General features: G+C 30.3%; 1 protein-coding gene across 3 annotated transcripts in view; it reads left to right on the forward strand.

Annotated features, from left to right (window-relative positions):
• Positions 1 to 23,366, forward strand: part of LOC107451679 (uncharacterized) — a 41,400-nt gene that overhangs the window by 12,602 nt on the left and 5,432 nt on the right. For all 3 annotated transcript variants that reach the window (XR_011636539.2, XM_043047273.3, XM_043047274.3), the window contains 5 exons: positions 10,781 to 10,829; positions 13,713 to 15,943; positions 20,328 to 20,379; positions 21,289 to 21,343; positions 22,017 to 22,150. Coding sequence is in view for 2 of the 3 variants with exons in the window: in XM_043047273.3 (XP_042903207.2) it covers positions 10,781 to 10,829; positions 13,713 to 15,943; positions 20,328 to 20,379; positions 21,289 to 21,343; positions 22,017 to 22,150 (2,521 nt within the window). In the remaining variant the exon portion in view is untranslated. The remainder of the gene's footprint in view (positions 1 to 10,780; positions 10,830 to 13,712; positions 15,944 to 20,327; positions 20,380 to 21,288; positions 21,344 to 22,016; positions 22,151 to 23,366) is intronic.

Consider the following 23,366-nt stretch of genomic DNA (forward strand, 5'->3'; position numbering starts at 1 on the left):
GTTAGAAGCTATGTTTTTATATATCTTATTGATATCACAATATTACATAGAACACTCCCTCCCAGCCACCTTCCAGTGTCTGCTTTGTAAAAGTTCAGCTTTTTTTATTTTTGTTCACTTTCATGCCTGAGAGCAGCAAATCTTTTTTTTTTTTTTTAATCAAGCCATTATATATAACAATTAATATTTAAACCAACTGTTAAGAGTAATGGCTTATTTATCACTTTGGCCATACCTTCAAGAGTGCAAATGTACACTCATAGAACACTAAAAGAATACTTCATGTTATTTCAATGGAAAAAACATATATTCGCTGTACTTCTTTTTCTTTGAAGAAATACAAGAGCCATAAACACTTAATAAAATTGCAGATATTTTATAGATTCCTAGCATTTTTTTAAATTAAATATTCACTGTCAAGAAAGACAAAAAAAAAAAAGTTAAAAGCGGTTAAAATAAAAATAATTTGTAAAAAATGGTTTGTTTAATTATGACTCATGCAAACTTGAATATATATATTTCTTACTAATTCCGCATTTTTAGCCAATTTTTCATACAAAAAAATTATAACATGGGTGTTAATCAAGTTCTCCAACAAAGTTTGTCTCCTGAAAGTGGTGATGACATTTTGAAAATAATCAGTTGTCACTTTCTGAATTTTTATTATATTTCTATAAATGCAGACACATAGTTTCAGTGCCATAAATTTTGTATAATGTTCTTTTCAATATGTTTAAAAACTAATTGAAATCAACTTTAAATCCATAGATTGATAAAAATAGTCAGGTGTCAGCATTTAGAATTTTTTACTATGGCTTGTTAAAGCATCATCCACTAATTAAATTATATAAAGTTATAAATCTAATTAAACTCTAGTTTCAACAATTAGTTTTGTTATCTAAGCCTTTCATAATTGTATTGACAGTTTTATTAGTACTCTTGTTTAATTAACATTCCATCACACTTATATTATGGTGGAACCTCTACTTGGCAATTTCTGAACAATAGCCGTTTGTTGCTAGCGTGAAGTTAACTTTTTATTTTCTATCTTGCAATAATTTCAATTATTCATTACTAAAAATATTCTCCTATAATGACCATCATTTTTCTGCGATTGTGAAAGAAAAATTTCTGAACATTCATGCAGAAATAAATCATGGACAATTCAATTACAGATAACCGACATCTTGTATGGGTAGTCTGCATCAATCACACGAATCTTATTCTAAATTGAACTCAGTGGCGTGACAGCCCCTAGAGGGCCAAGACATACTGTGCCCCTCTCAGTTTTCATGACCTTGGGGTCTGTGGTGCAGGAGCAGATGTTCAGTCTGGTGGTCATTTTCCCTATGTATTCTGAATTTTGCAATTGTGCTTTGTGGTTGTGATGCAGTGGTGTATTATGTGATTGTTTACATATGTATTGTGTTTTGTGCGAGCTAGACCAGTGGCCAGACGTGGACTATACGGTTAAGGGTTTTGCAAACCTAGGTACGTGTCCACGTTTGGAAGAAAAGGAAAAAAGAAAAGTCTGGTGGTCAGTTGAACACGGAACCCCCAGTGTTTAGTTCCCAAGCATGCTTGGTACTCATTAAATTTTGTTCTAGCATTCACAATTGCCAGCAGTACCTAATGCATCATCGATTAGCTCTCATTTTATGCAATTTGTAGAAATTACTCATGCATAAACAAAGTAATTTGAATTAAACTTAAATATTTAATGAATTAAATTTTCTGTTTCTAATTATTATTTTATTTTTTGAGCAAGCAATTCCTTTGAAAATTCAATTAACGGTTGCCTCTTAAAACATGTCACACAGGCACTGGTCCACCAAAACCTATTGTTTGGAGTTTTCTCTGTATTTTATGTTTTAGATGTAGAAGCATAAGTTGGTATATAACAGGCAGACTATGACAACAGTTTCTATTATAGAAAAGTGTCATGTAAGGTTGATGAAAAAGTTTTTTCAGGTTCCTTGTAGCTCACTATTGTATTTTTGCATTTGAGGTAAACTCTTTTAAACTTTGGAGTCCTTTATTTTTAGTGTACATTTATTCTGTGAGAGTTTGAAAAATATAAATTCTTGAAACCCAGAATGTGCAAATTTTTGTTTCCTATTTTGCTAAAATCAAGTCTCTGTTAAAATTTGAATAAATTTCTAGTATTAAAATAAGCAAATAACATTATGCAGCTTTAGCATAATTTTTGATTAACAACAAATGTGAAATGATTCTACTTCGATCAAGATCCACAAAGGCACAATGGAAATTTTAAGTAATTGCCAACAAGTTGAAACAAATTTTGAATTAAAAATTTGATTGTAGCGACTTTTTCTTTTGTCAGATTCTAAAAGATTTTAGTTTATTATATGAATTGGGGGGAGGAGGGGTACTTTTATTTGACTTTTTTTCTGTTTTTTTTTTCCACATATTTACTTAATATACATTTGTCGAGGCAATTAAAATAACTGAATATTGAAATCGAAATAAGTAATTAAATTAATAAATAGGGAAATCCTGAGTATATAAAAAACATTTCAAAAATAGTATATAAAAAACATTTCAGTTATTTAATCGTAACTAAACTGGCATTGTAGATTTAAATAAGTTTTGAGCATTTTGCTCTTTTCATTAACAACACATTCTTAAAAGATAGAAATTTTTTTCTTTCCTATTCAATTTACGCAGCCACTTCAGAAAAACATTCTGTTCCTCCTACTATTTAGGGTAACGATATTTTTAAGAATGCTCTGGCTTGACCATAATTTCTATTTTGCGTAAACATAATTAATCTATGTATACGAAAATGCAGAACATGTAATAAGAATTACAAAAGAAATTTTTTAAAAAATCATATGAAAAATGGCACACCTTAATTATTACAGAAATTGTAAAGTACGATTTTTTAAAACTATATTTAACCATACACAATTTCATAGCCAAAATTATAATGGTGAAGACAGTGGAGGGGGGATGCAAGGGAGGGGTTTAAACACCCCCCTTAAGCTCAGACAAGATGGCAAAAATGAAAATTTTAATAGAAATTATGCGGGCTATTATTTTTTAAGACTATATATTTTTATTTGCCTTATGCCTACTTTTTTTTCTTACGGTATTTCTCAGAATACTGAAAAAACATTTACTATAATAGGGTTGTACTTTTGAAACCAAATTCACGTGATAATGTTACGGACTGGCTCCTTTCTGTCCTGCCAGTCGTGATAGTTTTCGAGACTGGCTGGCATTCGCGAGGTCTTTATGCGATGATTCTGGAATCCTAGAATAGTGTAAATAATTTACTTTTCTTTTATCTTCAATTGTTTCTATTATTATGTATCAAATTGCGATTTTATTGTTATGTATAACCCAGACTAGAATTATGATTTTCAACTATTGTACATTCTGAGATTTAACTTACTGTTAACGCAACAACCCCCTTCCCATCCTCCAATTTATTTTTCAATTGCTATTGCGATGAAAGAGCAGATATCCAACACTGGATAGGTACTCTGATAAAACTTGAATAGTTAGTGGAGTTAGTTAGTCGGACTTAGAGTTATCTCTGCCGCTGTCGCTAAATCTGTTTTGTCTTAACAAAAAGTTCATTCAATCGCCGAACCCGTCATCGCCACTATTTCGACTAGTGAAGAAATCAGTAACAATACCATTGGTGATACTGTGCTCGTTGAAGTTATTCATTCCAGCTCGAAACTTAGAGATCGTAACATAGCGGATATTTCTGCGCCAATATATATATATGTTTGCTGCTCTTGGATCTTTAGGATGTCAAAACGCAATAATTTAACAATTTTTAATTACTTTGAGAAAAAAAATCACGACCTGAAATTAGTATGGGGACAGCATCTAGTACCAATGTAAGTTTTTCTGTTGTACGGAAATGTGATACTTCGGTTGAAGAAAACGTTTCTAGCGTTCAAAATCTGATGAATGTGAAAGGGGCCCTCAAAGTGTTACTTCCCACCTATATGACTTTTTTCAGAAGATATTACATTATGTTCCAAAATTTAAAAAATCAAATCAAAATTTAACTAAACAATGTTGTCTAAATAAAAAGTCAAAATTGTCTAGCTGTCTAAATTAGGGAACTAATAGTGCTTTATTACATACTCGAATTTGTTTTAGTAGTTCCAGAAAATTATGAACACCCCCCTTGAAAAAATTCTGTGTACGCCACTGGGTGAAGAATTTAGTTATGAATGTTTTTAATTTTTTTGGAAATCGAACATGTCTAGCAGATCTTGTCCATGTAAAACGGTTGTTTGGCAGACTTGTTTATATTCATTGGTATAACTGTAGTTCATGTTTCTTTTAGAACTGTTTCCTTTAAGTAATAAGCAGTTTCACTCGCAATCTAGGGAATTCATTGCGGTTTTTTTTCTGTTTTTTTTTTTTTTATTATTATTATTATTACTTTATATGAACACAATAGAGGTTGAATTTATTCTGCTCGAAGAACTTAGAAGCCAGTTTTTAAATTGCTGTGCACATAACATTTTTCTTAAGAATGTGCTGTTGTAGCAGTCAGTGTCAATTATTGCATTTGACTTCATAATTGCGAAATTAATTCGTTAATTGGTGTAGTTGGCATTCTGTTTTCAAACATGTCACATAGCAGCTGTAATAGAGAATATATAAGTTCAGCTGAAGGAGAATTTAAATTTTCTTTGATAGCGATTCTTATCTCCAGTAGGATTACTGGACATTTTCACGATTAGTTATTTCGAGAAATTAAGCGCAGACTTTAGATGTCTGTGAAAGCATTCCACAATTACATTTGAAATTGGATTGTAAGTTATGGTCTAAATTATATTAGTCCCCTACAATTTTGAAAATTCTTAGAACATATTTGATTCAAACCTCGATCAGTTTTCACAATCAAAAGACAGCCAGAACTACTTATCCAAGTGTTAAAATGATCTGCAAATAGTGAAAAAAGGATTTGCAAATAGTTTGTGCCAGTTGATCAGGAATTGGTATGATATGGCCTCTGGCCATATAGTAAAATAATTTGTGTTTGGTTAAAAGATAATAGAGGTTGCAATAATATCCATATGGATAAAGGAAGATAATTGTTCCAAAAGGTGTTTTAGCGTGCCTTGTGACTTGAGAGCATTGTTAAATATCACAACACTTAACTCGTTCTCTTATTTGGCGTTTCATTAATGGCTATACAAATCTTGATGAAATATGTTTTTCGATTACAACTATGATGATGTCGACTTGGAGTCTCACATATTAATTTATCTTCAGGAATCTAGTTTCAGAGAAGCTGTCTGATTATAAAAATATTTATGTACCTCTTAGATTCTTTTTTTCTGTTTAAAGGAATTTATTAAAATCTAAAAACATTTAATTTCAATAAAATGAATTTCAATTCTTTATTAGGTGTCCTTGTTTGCGTTTTGATGACCGTGCCGGCATCTGTAGAATACTGGACAAATATCCGTAGAATACTTTAAAATGATATTTAAATAGCAAACTTGCCTTGGTCAACATCGGATGGGGTTTTGTTAAAAGGCAAAGTGTAATGGTTTTTGATCTGTATAAATTTGAATTTTCTTCCCTCTAAGATATGACTCAAATAATTCCCTGTCATATGTTGACTAATTGTACTAACTTTCATTTAATTTGATGAAGTAAAAAGCTAGAGGTTCCCATTTAGTTTGCAAACTTTGCCTCAAGGCTCCACCAAAGGCGACATTCGAGGCATCCATCTAAACACTCATTTAGCTCTAAGGTGTTGCCTTAACAATAGCTTATTTAGCAGCAATAAAAAAAAATTCTGCATTTTCGTTATCTTTTAGGGAGATCAATCATGACTTTTAGAATGAAGTTTTATGCCCTTCTCTAAAAATTGAGCTAAAGGATCAAATATATAGGTAGCTTTGGGTATAAAAAATCTGTAAAAATCAAGTAATCCAAAAAGTTAACAAAGTTTAGTGCGAGTAGAGGGCTGAACAAAATAAGTTATGCATTTAATTTTATCAAGGAGGGGCTTAATCTCTTTTCAGAAAGATTAAAACCTAAATGTTCAATTGATAATAGGTGAGAGAGCCACGATGACTCAAGGGATAGAGCGTACACCTTCCAATGAGGTGAACCGGATCTGAATCCCTGTAATGGCTGGTCAATACAAATCCACATCTGGATTGCACCGATCACAATTCTGACGTGAAATATCCTCAGTGGTAGACAGATATTGGGTTAGAGTCCCTTTGCCGTCAGGCTAACCGTGGGAGGTTCTCGTGGTCTTCCTCTCAATGTAACGCTAATGCGGGTTCGTTCCATTAAAAAGTTCTCAACAAAGGCAAATTTCTCCCAATACTTGATCCTGAAGTTCCTTTGTCTTCTGGTTTGGGATCACAATTACAAGGCTACTGAGTTGAACATTAGTAGTCGTAAACCTGAGAATTGGGTCAGCTGTTCCACGACGGTTATAAAATAAAAAATACTAGGCCCGAAATGCATTGATACTTTTAGAAAGTGCTTTCATAGATCTTTTGACGCTGCTCTTTAAAATATATATATATATATTGATGTTTGCCCTAGGGTGTCGACAAGTTATACCTTTCGATTTAATCTCCTTCTCAAATGTCTTTTAGTTTCTCTTGGGCTGCTGCCCATAAGTTTTCCTGACTTGGCGATTATTCAGATATGGATGACGACACGGAAATCTTTCCTTAACAGGAAAAAAATGTGCTTTGGTTTTCCTATTTAGGGAAAAACAATAAAAAAATGGGTGTTTAAGTCGCGATGACCTTCAAAATTTGACAAAAAGTTAAAATTTCGCTAAGGGAGTTTCCCAGCTTTTTTTAAAGGTTATAAGCGCAGATCTTATGCATTGCAATAACTGATAAATATTTCTTGTTTTTTTTCCATCATTTTTATGTCATCCATAAATTTTATAATTATTTACTATGCATATCTTTTTATTTTATTCGTAAATAAAAAAAAATTAAAAGATATTACATGACGATAATTAAAAACATGATATTGCACTCCATGACCGTAACTGTAACCTTGTTTTGTTATGCGCAACAGTAGTGGTAAAGAGTTATCGAGTTGGAATATTTGTTTTCTGTTATTGTTTAATTCTAGATAAAGTTTATGGTAAGCATTACTGTCATTATTTAAATCATTTTAAGTGTAAAAATGTAATAAGTATCTTTAAATGTCGCGTAATTTGATCGGAAGTTAATACTACCGGCATGCAATTCGTCAACCTACTCCTCTAAAAAAATGTTCGTTAATTAGGTGTCTGCTGTTAATTAATTATTAGTTCTATTTTATGTGAGCATTGTTTAACATGTGTGGATACATTCCCATTAAAATGCTTTGATAGAAATAAAACTGTCGCAATTGTGGCCCTTATGTAATGTAATCAATATGTGTGTGTGCTGAATAATACGAGCAAAATGTTAAAATACGTAGCTTCTTAGCAGTTTGTAACGATATTTTTTTATATATACGCTTTCTTGAGCATATGTGGAGTAATTTAATTTTTTTTTATTGGACGTGTGCATATCAGGCATAGCGTTTCACTGGTTATTTTCGAATTTTGTTTCTACACAAGCCTTAATGATTTGAAATTTTTAACTTAAGTCTTCCTAATGTTTTTAATCGCATCTGTTATTTTGTGCACTTTATTTCTCGCTTTAAACTTGTGTTTTGAATTTAAGTAAATCCTGAATGCAACATTAGCTGGTAGGTTGAAACTAAGAGTTTTTATTTTAGGAGTTACCAGAAAATTGTCTGGAGTTACCATATCGATTGTATAACAATCGATATTAAGCTCTTTCTAAAATATAATGTGTTTGGGTAATAATATGAAATAATAATAATTGGGTAATAATAATTTGTTGTAATAATATGAAAATGGCTGTTTTAATCGCAAATAATTTGGTCAATGAATGTTCCTGAATGAAACCTGTTCCTGGTCACTGAATGAAACCTGTTTCTCATTGTTTAACCTTCAGTTGAAAACTGTATCCATTTTGAGTCTGTTTTAAATTAACCCATTTTAAATATTTCAAACTTCACTAAGTGTTTAAATTTTTAGGGAGTTTAATTATAGAAGCAAACTCTCTGAATGTTCATAGAAGTATAGTTCATAGTATTTAAAGTATTAATGGATTCTGCATGGCTTTGTTCAGCCATGAGTTAAACGTGGAAAGAAAAATTTGCCATAGTTTTTTGCTATTTGAGTTTAATCAATCAATCTTATTAGACTTAACTATATTTTAATCAAGTTTAAATGAAGTATAAAAAGAGTATTTGAAGAGGGTTTATATCAGCACCTGTTCAGAATAAATTAAGAGTTGCTTGAGGATGTCTTCTTGTTATATCCTCCAAATTAGTCTTTTTCTGTGCTGTTTTTTAATTTGTAATAGGCCGCTTTTTTAATTTGTATTGCTCACAAGTCGCCAAAACGTAGTTATTATTTTAATGCAGATACCAATAAAAAAGCTTTCCACCAAAGTATATAAAAAGGGAAAAGTTGTGTGAATCATAATTATCTAACAATTTTAATCAGTTCTAATAATTTTTGTTGGTACTTTGAAATGATTCTGTGAACCATTTTCGTACTTTAAAATTATACTGTTCACCATTTTCGCCTAACTCGATATCGGCAAAAGGTAGCGTCCGCTCTAATAACCGCAAATTTTACTGTGTAATCGATGAAGAGATTTCCGTGTGATCTGTGCGGGGATGAAATTCTTCCGTGATAAAGCATAAATCCACTTTTTTCTCTCAATTTTTAAAGCTTTCGACCATGTTCCAAAAATAAAAAATTTTGGGAAGTCCAATTATTAAAGCAGCCCCCTCCACCATGGTTGCCGAAACTCATGCTACCCGGTTGCTAATCGGATTTGGAACAAACTTCCTTCCTACTGTAGTAGCTTGCCGGGAAAGGATGATCACTAGAAGAAAATTGATAGAGCTTTGGCCTGTGCACTTCCGCTGCAGAGCGGAAAAGATGATGTTCTTGGTTGTTGAGTACTCAAGCAGTTTTGTTTCCACTACCTATATTGGTTCGACAGGTATTGATTTTACATGTGCGTTCCTTATAGTTCTCTTGGCTTCACACCTCCTTATTTTTGACAGTTTCTGCTTTTGCCCATGCACATGTTTGTTTTCGTTTACTTGTGTCCTTTTAACGTGGTGCGTCATAGTTGCCAACTGTTCTAATTTGTTCAGGTAATCTTGTTCCTCAGATAATCCTATTTGTTAGATCACCTTGTTCCTAAAATATGACTTTAGGTCAAAATGTTCTCATTTTTCAGTATTGTAGCACCTTTTTACTCTATATGCCAATTTTCTTTTGACCCAGGACGCTCCTAAGAACTAGGAGCAGGGCATGTGATTTTTCCACGAATCAAAACCATTGGTTTGAGGACTTGAACTCCAACAAAATTTTGAAACTTATGCTAAAACTCTAACTAGACATTTACATGCACATGATTCTTCTGCCAATTTGATTTCTTTATTGTGGCTGATTTTAAATATTTGGATCTATGTCACAAACTGCTAATATTAAGATCCTTAATCAGGCAATTTTATTATCGATTTTCGTATTGTGTCTGATTTGAAAGTTATGTATTGTAATTTGTTTTCATATGATTTAAAAGTCCTACATTGCAATTCCCATTCACGCAATTTGAAAATCCAATATCGTGATCTGTATTCACGCATTTTTAAAATCCAATATTGCGATTCGTAATCATGTGGTTGTAATATCAAACATCAATTTTTGTATTTATGGACAATTTAAAAACTACTCATTGCAATTCATTTTTGCGCGATCTAATAACTATGCATCGTGATTATTTACGCATTAAATTCAACATCACAATTTGAATTTTCGTATTTTTAAAATCCAATACCGCAATTTATATTCCACTGATTTTAAAATCCAATATCGCGATTCTTGGACCAGTTACTATTAAGATGTGATTTTCTTCATTAGATTTGATATTCTTCATTACAAGTAATTTAATTAAAACTGTTAACTCAAAAAATTATATATGAAGTGTGTATGGTTTATAAATATCTGGATATTTTGATATCTATATTTTGTTTTTCACTTTGCTTTATAATTACCCCTGATTGGTTCCTACTTTTATTTTTAACAAGTAGGCAGCTATGAGTAAGATAAATGTACTTTCAACTTTTTTTTATTTTTGTCAACTTTCATGCCTGCCTGTAGCAAAATAATTGCAAAATCTTGGCAGCTTCCAGACAGTGTCCGCAAGAAACTAAAAAAAAAAAAATCTGAAAAAAAAAACTAAATTGAAAGTTATAAGTGGTGTGTCATGTGATTGAAATACAGCTGTCATAAAATAAAAGGAAACAGTAAACAAAATAGAAAACAGTCTTTGAAAGAAAAATGGTTTTTATTAAGTCGTTTTTTGGTTTATTTCTGTCTTGTTTTGAAATTTGCTAAAAAAGAATCGCAATATCTTTTTGTTTAAGTAAATTTTAATTCTTATGCACACGTTAAGAGTCTTTTTAAGAAACATAGAACAGTTGTAAAAAACTTAATAAAATTTGTGTAAGATGTAAAGTTTTAAAAAATTACCTTAATTAAAATTTTAATAAGTTGGTGTTTGTTACAAGTCTCTCGAATTGACATAATTCATTCGATTTAAAGTATGTGGTAAAAAGTTAAAAATTTTTTCATGATTGGATACTTTGTCCCCTTAAAGCATTAACTAGCTTTTTTTTCCTTGAATTAAAAAATCATTATTTTCTTTTGCAGTATCGTGGACACTTCATCGGAATATAAACTTGTAAGCATGGAATCTGCTGTAAGTATTTGATCTTTTTCAGATATCACTCAGCTTTTTATATATATATATATATATATATATATATATATATATATATATATATATATATATAGACACACACATATATTATATTAAGTTAAAAATATTGCAATATAGAAAATGATAGATTAATGAAAAGAGAAAAAAAAATATTAAAATAAAATAAATTTAAATTTATGTATTAAAATATGTATGTAAAGCTGGGGAAAAAATTATTCAATAAAAACATTATATTCTACAAGCTAAACATATTTTCTCCAAAGCTTAATTTTTTAAAAATAAATGTTGTACCAAAACATTGTAAAATAAAAACAAAATCTTGCCAAATTGTTAAAATAAATTTAGTCTAAATATTTTTTCCATATGATACATTAAAAAAAATAACATGTTAAATAAAATACTTTATAATATTGATACTTTTCTTGCACCCATCCTGCCTTTTTGCAGAAAAAAACACACTGGCCTGAAAATTGTAAGATTTTTACCTGAAAAAATCAGGGGCATTTGAAACATGATTTGAGTAGCTACCCTGGATATAAATGAAAAGGGAAAGCATGGCGGACTGACCTTCTACTAACGCTTAGGGAAAACACTATTGTGTTCTCCCTAATGTGTGTATATATAAGGATGCGTAACATTTTTAAAAAACTGCTTATTTTCATTTTTTAAAAGCCCTTTAAGGTGCATTTTTCTTTTGCTGTTTTTAAAAAGTGCTTAATTTTCACTTTTCTAAAATGATATTTTTTCTTTACCCTGTTGATTTTCGCTACGAATTACGCAGAAATACACTGTTCACATTGTTCAATTCAGCCCAAAAGGTTTTTTTTTTTTTTTTTTTTTTTTTTTTTTTTTTTTTTTTTTGACATGACGATTAAAACCAGATAAGACCGTCAATTGTCAAAAACTTTCCAACTCTACCTAATTATATTTTTTTGAAGTGCTTAAAAATATTATTTGAGTGCTTAAAAGATGCTTATTTTTTGTTGAATAATTTGGCTACGCACCCTGTATATAATGTTTTGTACTTTTAAGTAATGAACACTTTAACTTTAAATTTTTACTAAGGTAAAACTTTTATAAAAGAAGAGGAAAATTATATCACATACTAAAAGTATAAATTACTTAAATACAAAATACTGCTATTAAATTGTATCTCCTGAAATGAAAAAATTGAGTAAAAGAAACAATGAAAAATAATTTTTTTTGTTCGTAATTTCTTTTTGTTAATAGATTGAGCTCAGAACAAAAATCAAGCAAAATATCAGTGATTGCAAAGTAAGAGTAGATTTGCTAAAAATAATTGACAAGAAACATTAAATCCCGACAGACAAAATGATGCGCAATGAAAGCTAAGTAGCAGAAGTCCCACTGAAGGTAATTAACAAGAAAGGTTTACTCCCGACGAAACAAAATGCATTTTGATTGCAAAATACCATTAAGTCCTACTGAAAATAATCTTCAGGAAATATTAAAATCCCCAAAGGAAAAAAGAGATGCATTAGGAAACTATGCCTTAAGTTCTTGTTTTCGACGTTGATCATCGCACAAAGCCACAATTTCCGATTCAGTTCGTCAGCCATTCAACATCACAAAATGGACGTCGTTTTTCAAGCTAAACGAAATCAAAATCATCGTTGCCAGCGTTAGCACAGTCAAAGATCCTCACCTGTTGAATCGCAAGCGTCTTATATTGGTGCCTTAAATCAGAATGCTGATGCTCTCAAGAAACTAAAAATTAGTCTCAGTGTGGAGATGTATCCGTGAAATCCATAATTCGTAGTATATCGCCCGGTTCTACTGCCAATGTAAGATTTAGCTTGCACTTGTGCACTCAAATAATTGCAGTGTAATGATAGGGAGAGTGGGAGGAAAATGCTTAATGCTCACTTTTTTTTTTTGCCCAGTATAAATTTGTCCTGAGTTCACTGCACTGGTATTTTTGAAGGTTAAGCTATTGCTAGGTTGTTGCAAAAACTGTCGCAAAAACTGAGAAATTTTACCTGTCCCCGAGGACGGCTTGTCCAACAATGTACCCGTCCTCCTTTGAAACTAACCCGTCGCTTTTTCGAGCCCTGGTTGTTGTTAATTAAAACATTAATTAATTAATTTCGATTAGAATTAAAATTAATTAATTTCGAAGCAATGCGAATAAAAAATTGCCTAGATTTTTTTCCTGATTTATCTAAACTGCGAGGATAAACTAAGAATGTTTGAATTAAATTTGAGGTGATGCGCAGAATCTTAGTAGATTGGCTGAGACTCATTTTTAGTTATAGGCATTTTGTTTTTAATAGAGTCAAGGAATTTTGTTGACTTTGCTGCATTAAGGAATATTTTGTTGTGCATCTGCTAAAAAAGATGACTAAAAATTAACGCTAAGGTATTTTCGATTTGTTATATTTTGTTTAATTTTTGATGAAGTTTATATTTTAAGAATCTTAGTTCAGGTTTTTTGTTGCACTCTGTAATGAGTTTTGTTTTGTTTGATATGATTAAAGGCTATAATTTAATAGCATAACCTTTATTTGATCTTGAAGAAGAACTATATTTATAGTAAAAAAAACCAATGTAAATTTCAAATATAGAAAAGAACTTTCTATGGTCAAAATTTCTGGTGATGTTTTGCATCACTATTTCATATATTTTTTATGCTTAATAAGAAAAGATTATAAACTTTCCTATTGTAATTTTATTTGTTGTTCTTGATTAAAAAATAAGAAAATCTTAAAGTTTTTCAAAAAATATTTGCATTAATCTGTAGAGCAGTAACTGTTTTTGTGAAGCAGTCTTAAGCTAAATTTGTAAACTGAGAAGATATTTATTATGTGAATTATATTTTTATTACTTTTTTTAACATTTTAGGTGCCTTATTCATTATCTGACATTCAATTACCGGATAGTCCAAGTAGCATTGTAAAGTCTGCTGCCAAAGCAACTTCAAAGAAAGAGACTTTGACACCTCTCCCTACAAATGATAGTGACAAAGACAGTCATTCAGACAATGATATTCATAGAAATGGTCTGAATTCTGGATCTAAGTCTCGCTCTAAAGAAAAGTCTGTGTTAGATGATACATCTAACAAGAGAAAAATGTCAGTTATGGAATCAAAAAAACCAGACCATAAAAATACAGTATCAGATATTGTAGGGGAGTCAACATTTCTTCAGAAAAGTAAACAGTCAATGAATAAAAAAATCATTGATTCGGAGGAAAAGACTAGTAGAAAAAAAGAAAAAAGCTTTCAAAGTAGTGATAAACGTCCAGAATCACATACTAATAGCAGCAGTGAGGAAAGTTCTGGGTCAAGCAGAAGTAGAAAAAAAAGGCAACCAAAAATTAAAATTTCTGTCGAACAGTCTAAGATTCATAAAAGCAGATCTCGCTCTTCTTCTTCCAGCAGCAACAGCTCTCAAAGTGAAGAAGGAACTCCTAAAAAACTACCTAAAGAAGTTTTTAAAAATGTGAAAAAAAAAACACCTGAATCAGATGTACCTGTCACAGAGATTGATAAACATATTGAAGAACCCAAACAAATTTCTGTGACTTTGAAAAGTAAACCTCGTTCATCTTCCCCGAGTAGTAAAAATAGTTCACCAAGTAGAGAAGAAAGCCCCGTGGAACCACCTAAAAAACATGTTACAAAATCTTCTGTGCCTGATGCTTCAAGGGCTGCCAAAAAATATCGTATTAATAGGAGCTATGAACGAAAAGATTCAAAAAGTAGATCTCGTTCTCCCACTGCCAGCGAAAATAAAAATTCCGAAAAACCATCTACAGAGAGTGCCAAAAAATCAGTGGAACATGATATTTCAAAAGTTGAGAAGAAACATCACGACGAAAGTAGCTTGGATGAAAAAACTTCAAAAAGTAAGTCTCGTTCTTCCCCTAGCGATCACGATTCTAAGAGCCGAAAGAAAAGTCCTTTAAAGCAATCTGAAGAAGATGTAAAAAACCAGACTGTACCTGATACTTCTATGATTGTTAGAAAACGTGAGAGTAGTTATGATCAAAAGTCTTCAAAAAGTAGATCACGTTCTCCAACCATGGCTAGTAGCCGGAGTTCGAAGAGTAGAGAGAAAAGTCCTGTAAAACCATCAAAACAAGACATTAGACTACGCGATTCTGATGCTCATAAGCTTATTAGAACTCGTCATACTGAATGTAGCTCTGATAAAAACACTTCAAAAAGTAGATCTCGTTCTTCTTCTAGCAGTGAAGAAAAAAGTCTCATAAAACCACCTAAAGAAAGTTTAAAAAAATCATCTGTGTACGATGCTTCAAGGGATACTAGAAAGCCTCATCCTGACAGTAGCTCTGATCATAAAACTTCAAAAAGTAGATCACGTTCTCCGTCTAGCAGCCTAAGTCGAGAAAGAAGCCCTGTGAAAGAAGAGAGGAGGAAAAGAATTGTGGATAAATTCTCCAGAATTGATCGAAAGCCTGTCTCTAGTCGGAAGACTTCTAAGAGTAGATCTCGTTCTCCCTCTAGTAATGAAAGTGAAGGAGAAAGCCCTCTAAAAAGATCTAGAGACAATGCTAAAAAATCTGTAGTGACCGAGGATTCTAGGACTAGAAAAGGCCATACTGAAAGTGTTTCTGATCGAAAAACCTCAAAAAGTAGATCGCGTTCAACTTCTAGCAGCAGAAGCTCTCACAGCCAAGAGAAGAGCACCAGAAAGTCATCCAAAGAAAATGTTGAAAAATCAGTAATGTCTGATACTTCCAAGAGTGGTAGGACTCATCAGACTGGGATCGGCTCTAATCAAAAAGCTTCAAGAAGTAGGTCTCGTTCTTCTTCCAGTAGCCCACCTCCTCATAAAAGGAGAGATGTACAAATATCTGAAGAAATTGCTAAAGGTGTTACCAAGTCATTGACCACTGATGTTAAAGGTGCTGTAGATCAAAAATCTGATTTACCTAGTGATCCCCCTCGTAAAAAGTTAAAGATCAATAGAAACAACGTTGTTATATCATCTCTTGGATCCTCCGAAAAACTTCCTGTTGATGAGCAGAAAAAAATATCTCATAAGAACTTCAGTGAAAAGAGAACAGAGATTTCTCCTAGTTCACCAAAAATAGAAAAAGAACGAAGGTGAGCATTTATTTATTGTTCGTTAGACGCATTTTATTTTCTGTGTTTTGCATACATATATACAAATTCAAAATTTTTAGTTTTCTTTGAATAAGTCTATAAAACTGTATAGTGTTGGTTGGAAACCATCATTTCTGTTCCCAGAACCATAGTTAAACATTTTAAAACCAATAATGATTTTTGAAATCTGCAGTGATATCTAAAGCTGAACTATAATCCATTACTCATTAAATGTTTCAGCATTTTATTTTCTGTGTTTTGCATACATATATACAAATTCAAAATTTTTAGTTTTCTTTGAATAAGTCTATAAAACTGTATAGTGTTGGTTGGAAACCATCATTTCTGTTCCCAGAACCATAGTTAAACATTTTAAAACCAATAATGATTTTTGAAATCTGCAGTGATATCTAAAGCTGAACTATAATCCATTACTCATTAAATGTTTCAGCATTTTATTTTCTGTGTTTTGCATACATATATACAAATTCAAAATTTTTAGTTTTCTTTGAATAAGTCTATAAAACTGTATAGTGTTGGTTGGAAACCATCATTTCTGTTCCCAGAACCATAGTTAAACATTTTAAAACCAATAATGATTTTTGAAATCTGCAGTGATATCTAAAGCTGAACTATAATCCATTACTCATTAAATGTTTCAGCATTTTATTTTCTGTGTTTTGCATACATATATACAAATTCAAAATTTTTAGTTTTCTTTGAATAAGTCTATAAAACTGTATAGTGTTGGTTGGAAACCATCATTTCTGTTCCCAGAACCATAGTTAAACATTTTAAAACCAATAATGATTTTTGAAATCTGCAGTGATATCTAAAGCTGAACTATAATCCATTACTCATTAAATGTTTCAGTGTTTAGGAAATTATTTTAGTAGCATGCCTGTGAAAAAAAGTAAATTTTTTTTTAAAATAAAGATATTTTCTATCATCAATATATGAAAAATTATGTAAGGCATGTAATTATCATCTATGTAAAATTTCCTTACTTTCTGTTCCATTCAAATTTAAAAACCAAATAGAACGATATAAAAATGTCTCCCTCATAAACATTTTCAATATTTTGTAATGTTTTAGCTAGAGCACCTATAAAAGGCATAATTTTGTTTGTTTGAGGTAAAGATTACCAAATTTTACTCATAAATAATCCATTTCGGAAATATGGCCATACAAAAATCAAATAAATTATGTGCTGTTTCAAAAATTTAAGCAATAATTTGCATGATACTAAAGTACTTTGAAAGGGGATCTTAATGGGTTCACTGTGCCATAATTCATTGCAATTACACACTAGAAATTTAATAATAAATGAAAATAAAGAAATATAATTTTTTTAGATTCAAAATTAATTGTAGTATATTTTGTATAATATCATGTAGTAAATATTAAGTAGTAAATATTATTATGTAGTAAATATTAAGTAGTAAATATTATTATGTAGTAAATATTAGTAAATATTTTGTGAAATTTTAAAAAATATGTCTGACCAAAAGCATTTTACTGAACAGGTTTTCAATCTATTTAAAAAGAGTAATCATAGAGTGAGAGATAAAAATAAACTTAAGATGTGTTACTAACTGGATAATAGATATTTACAATGGTGTATCAAAAAATAGCAAAAATGTGTCATTCTTGCAAAAAAACAGCTCTCTGAATTGAGAAAAAGTAAGGAATCAGGTTAACAATCTGAAGAAAAAAAGGATTCAGAGAGCATTGATGTAGATTAAAATTTCATTCCTAAAGTCTGAAGTTATTAATCGTTCAATGTCTCATTTCATCAGTTGAAAAATACACGGAATTCAAAAATCACCTTAAATCACAGAAAATAGGGAATTAAGAATTTTAATTTACAAGCTTGTTAAATGCACAGAATTTCGTTTCATATTTTCATCTTTTAAAAAATGATGACCACTCAAAGCGTAATTTATGGGATTTTTAAGGAGGATATTTCAGTCATACTAACTATACTATTTTGTTTACTATAACATTATTTAAGTATGTTCAGCTATTCCTTTTTCTCTCTTAAGTTTTTCCAGCAGTTAAAATTAGTATAGTTAGCCCAATATTGCTCACACGAGAGCACATTGTTTCCTCTTAATATATTGTGTATAATATGTATAGGGGAAACACAGAGAATTTTTTTCCCAGATTTGAGTGGTAACCCTGATTTACATCTTCAGATTTTTATGGAGAGGAATTTTTTATTCGGGATTATGTGCTTTTTTATTACAAATTTTCTTGGGTAAAGTGCTTTAAGGTTCTTTTTTTTGATTTTTGTTTTTTAGAAGCCCTTAAAGGTGCTTTTTTCATGGGGTGTTTTTAAAAAGTGCTTAGTTTTCCCTTTTCGGAAACGAGACTTTTTCTTTATGAGGTTGATTTTCACCACGTATTATGCAACAGTGTGCTTTTCATATAAACTAAACTCAGTGGTGCGACATCCCATAGAGAGCCAGGGCCTACTGTGCCCATCTCAGTTTTCTTGGGCTCTGGGGTGCATGAGCAGATGTTCCAGTCAGGTGGTCATCCAAACACGGAACCCCCAGTGTTTAGTTCCCAAGCGTACTTGGTACTCATTTATCGACCCACTGAATGGATGAAAGGCTGAGTCAACCTTGCCTGGGCCGAGGATCTAACCCACGACCTGTGGCGTGGGAGCGCGAAGCGCTACCGCTCAGCCACCGTGCATCGTAGTTCTATACGCCCGGTGGCTGAGTTCTATTCATATAGTTCTATTAAATATTTTCACAATCCATTTTGGCATACCGTCGGTTCGTAATGTATGATAGCACCAATCATGTTACATATTTGATGAAATACTTGAGAATCAGCACTTGCGTCTACTGAGCCGAGTGTGGTGAGATTCTTGCTCTCTTGTGTGCAACTCCGTTTCCTTTTCTACCGTCTGTTATCGAACCGAAAAACCTCTTGATCTTTTTATTATGGTTAATATAATCTAGAAAAGATTTATTTGTCAGAAACTGGTTATTTTGTCATGATCATGTAAAGTCTATGAAAATTATTTTGCATTTTGTTGAAGTATATAGTGCTTAAAAATACTTTGTTAGTGCTTAAAAAATGCTTATTTTTTGTTAATAGATTTGGCTACGCACCCTGAAGTAGTTTCCAAAATTCTTGATTCATGTCTTTCATGTTATTTTAGAAATCATCGATTCTTTTCTACAACACAATAATCATTTATAATTTTTTTAATCGTGAATTGAGAGAACTTCAACTGAATTAATTTTGTATAAAAATGTATAGCAGCATTATTCGCTGTTCCCTTCTTTAACATTATTTGATTACGAAAGACTTCTCTGTTACAAATTTTACTAAATATTGCCTAATTGATAAAATTTTTTTTTTTTTTTTAATGCAGCAGTACCATTAAAATCTTTGATACCTTGATCTCAAATTTTTATAAGTTGTTCAATGCTCCATTAATAAAATAAAACTGAAAGTTTCTGTAACATTCTCTTCTAAACAAAGTAGTTCAGTAATTGAAAATATTATTTGGGATAAAATTTGCCTTTATTATACTTCAGTAGTGCAAATAATATGTTTTTTAGTTAGTCATTTACCTTTTTTAATCTGGTATTTATTGTTCCAAAAATTGTTCTAATTTTGATAATTGAAATAATGATTTGAAAAATAGTGTCCTGATTTTTTCTTTTGCCCACTGCAAAGCCTGTAGAAAGCACGCATTTTGCAAAATGTAAGATAAAAAAAGATTAGACTGCAGTGAAACATAAGCTTTTTACCAAAGTTGGAAACTCTTCAGATAGGATACTGAGAAACCCAAAGAAGCAGTTTTAAAAAAATCTTAAAATTCAGTTTTCTTGTTCCACCTCTAATGTTAGAAAAGTGATGATACTGACCTGCTTATCCAAGTCTTATATTATACGGAAACTTATGTAAGAGTTTAATGAATGAGTGAAATCAGGAACATTTAAAGATAGTTTGATATAGAAATCATGCTCTTTCTTTAATTTTTTATTTTTATAAAGAACTTCATATTGTACAATTAAATAAAATTTGACTGAGTGGGGATTTTATTATAATTTCAGATTTGTTGCAAAATAATTAATATATGTGCTCATTCGATCTTAAATGTATGTAGTGTTTTGATCTTTTTTTCTGCAATAATTGCTACGAATTTTTACTTGTTTCTTATTTATTCTAATAATTTTTTTTAAAATTAATACTATCATTATTTATTTATTAATATTATTACGACGCGCAAAAAGTTAAAATCGTTGATTCAAGAAATCTCTCTTCGGCGCTCTCGGTTTAGCACTTATTGTTAAAACAATTGTTTTGCAGATGATTGTTTTTTTTAGGGTTATTTAAAAATGTCTTTCTTTTTTAGAGAATCTACTAGTTCAACTCAACCGGAAAATATTGAAAGAGAAATGGGAGAGGTTAGTATCTTTAAAATAATTATTTTAACCTCTTTATTAATTGCACAGTGTTGACTTTTTTTTCTTTCGAAATTGAATTCTTCATCATGTACTCTAACTGTAGAGATATTAATGCTGTTTGTAAAATAATAGTTTAAAATTTTAAATAGTCATAGTAAATTTCCACATAAGTTAGGGCTCACCTGAAAATTTTTCTATGAACTGAAAAATAATGCATTTTCTCTCCAATAATTTAACTCTTAAGTTCATTAAATTGATTGTAAAGCATCACTGAAAATGAAAGCCATAATTAAAAAAAGCAGATCAAAAATAAATATTTTCTATTTTACCAATTTAAATTGTCTTTAAAAAGTTTGGCACAAATTATATTTATTCTGAGAAAATAGATTACAAAATTTTAATACATAATTGATGAAGTACTTTGTAATTCTAACCACGTACTGTAATACTTTCCTTTGTAATTCTAACCACGGCCTAAAGCATTATTCATACCTCATCGATAGCGATCTAGAATTTTAATTAAGACTTATTTTCAAATTTTGACTTCCATATTCCTAAAATTTCTTGGTGCTTGAACTATTTTTACTTAGTCATTGTGAATGAAATAAAGCAACCCCAAAGGATTCTTAATGACATCTGAAAATGATACAACCTAGTGTAATTTAAAATCTTTGTCTGTCAACTCCTGTGACTAAACTTTTGCAAATAAAATCCGTATTTAATTTTTACTCTTTTAATTTTTTAGTTCTCACTTTTTTTTACTTCAGATCTTTTGTTCTTAATTTTGACTTGTTGTTCAAATTGACTTTCCACTACAACCATTTTATTAGTGTCTGCTTATATAGGATTTTTGTTCATGTGTTTATAATGTTTTTTTAATGATATTCAGACTGTATATTTTATTTGTAGATAATAGAAAATTCACCAGAAGTAAAGTATGAGCCAAGAAAAATAAACTTTCCAGGTAAGTGTTACGTAGAAGAAAGTTTACAAATTATTCAATAAACTTTTTTGAAACAATAATAATTGTAATATCAAAATTACTCTGAATAAATATTTTTAAACCAGAATATGTAGTTTCCTTATCCTCTTGAGCAATTTAATTGTTATCTATGGCTGTAGTTTTTCCCAATCGTATAAATATAGAATTTGCTATTAACTATGCTATGATTCAAGTGGATTACTCTCAAATTGTAAATGGTATGGTAGAAAATAAATGTAGAAGGAAGTTTTCAGTTGGTAGAGATTCCTAAAAAATTTTTATTGTTGCTATCTACTGCTGTGTTACTAAAAAAGTCACTTCTTAACAAGTTTTTTCACTCTTCCTTTATTTGTAAAATTTATATTACGAACGAAAAGAGCTTGAGTGTTTCAAGTTTACTGCAAGTGGATAAATGTTTTTTTTTCCCCCTTCCCTTTTTATTTCAGTTATTTTGTAGAATTGAGCCAATGAAATAAAAACAATAATATTCCCTTCAACCTTGATTAAGAAGTAACTATTTTGAAACAAATATGAATATGTTATAAATTTTTTCTAGTTATTTTTTAACTACTGTAGATAAATTTAAACTTAAATTATTAAGTAAAATGTGTAAAAAACAATTTTTTTTTATTTATGATTATATAATTTTTTTAAGGTCGAAAATTGAGCAGAAAATCTTCTGAGGATCAAACCTGCAGTGAACCTAAGTCTAAAAAAAGCAAATGGGGAAAATTTGCTTCTTCTCAAAAATCATCACAAGCTATAAACATATCAACAGACTCTTTAAAGGTATGTCTTTCTTTCTCCCCCTTCCCAGGCTTTTTTTTTTTTTAATAAATGCTAGTTCAAGTCGTAACTCAGTGGTGCTTTAGTGTTATTTTCGTTTCTTCATTCTTCTTTTTCAAATACCATTTCTTGCCAAAATTGATAAAAATCTTTTTTTTTTTTTTTAATCACCTTTTTTTATTGCATTTTTTTTACATGTACCAATCGAAGCTCTAATAAAATACATAAATGCTTAATATTATTTTTCTTAATACTTTTAACTAAAAATGCTAAAATTATTATGTAATTATTACAAGTGAACCTCTAAAAAAAATAAAAATCATAGCTGTTTTGCTAAATACTGTAATGAATTTGTAAAGAAAAAGGCCAAATGTGTCAGTTAGATATTAGATAAAGAATAAATTAATTTTGATCATAAAAGCATTAAAAAAAAATTGATTATTCGAAATTACTTTTAGCAGATTAAGTCTCTTTTACTTTTTATGTGCATAAACTACTTGATATAGTTAAAGTATGTTAAGTAAAAAATTGCCTTACTTTGTTTTTTTATTATTTTTTTATCTATTTTGAACATCAAATGCTATAAACATACATGCATTACATTCTCATTACTCTGGGTAAAGTCTTTAATATCAATGCCATGAAACTCTAAATATATATATATTTATATATATAAATATATATATATATATTACTTGCATCAAAGATTCTTTTTCAGAAAAAAATCAATTGATTTAAATCATGCCAACCCCTTTTTTGCACCATTTACTTAGACGTTTGTTGCCTTGTATCCATTATTGTAAGCTTTTACCTTTGGCAGAACAGTTATTTTCTCATGCCATTTAACCTTTCTAAACATTAAACAGTTACAATTGAATATTGTTTAAAATCCGACTGAAATAAAAACTGAGGTTATAATTTTGATTAATAACATAGATTTAATAATTTGTATTTTAATTACTATACGACGTTACTGCTAAAATTTGGCTTGCATATGATCAGATTTGTCATTGACATTGATTGATAATCTATCAGCTATGTTATAAAGTAATTAAATTTAACCTGTCCACCTCGCCCCCTTAAACTGCATTGATTCATAAAATACCATTTATAAAATGTTTAGGTTTTACTGTTTATTTTTAAAAACTACTGCATTTTCTAGACGTGAATGAAGCTATTTTTTTGAAAAATTTAAAAAAAATTGTCAATGATCCATCAA

This window comes from Parasteatoda tepidariorum, chromosome 1, assembly GCF_982258835.1.
Source record: "Parasteatoda tepidariorum strain Cologne lab strain chromosome 1, Ptep-v5.0, whole genome shotgun sequence".
Taxonomy (NCBI): domain Eukaryota; kingdom Metazoa; phylum Arthropoda; class Arachnida; order Araneae; family Theridiidae; genus Parasteatoda; species Parasteatoda tepidariorum.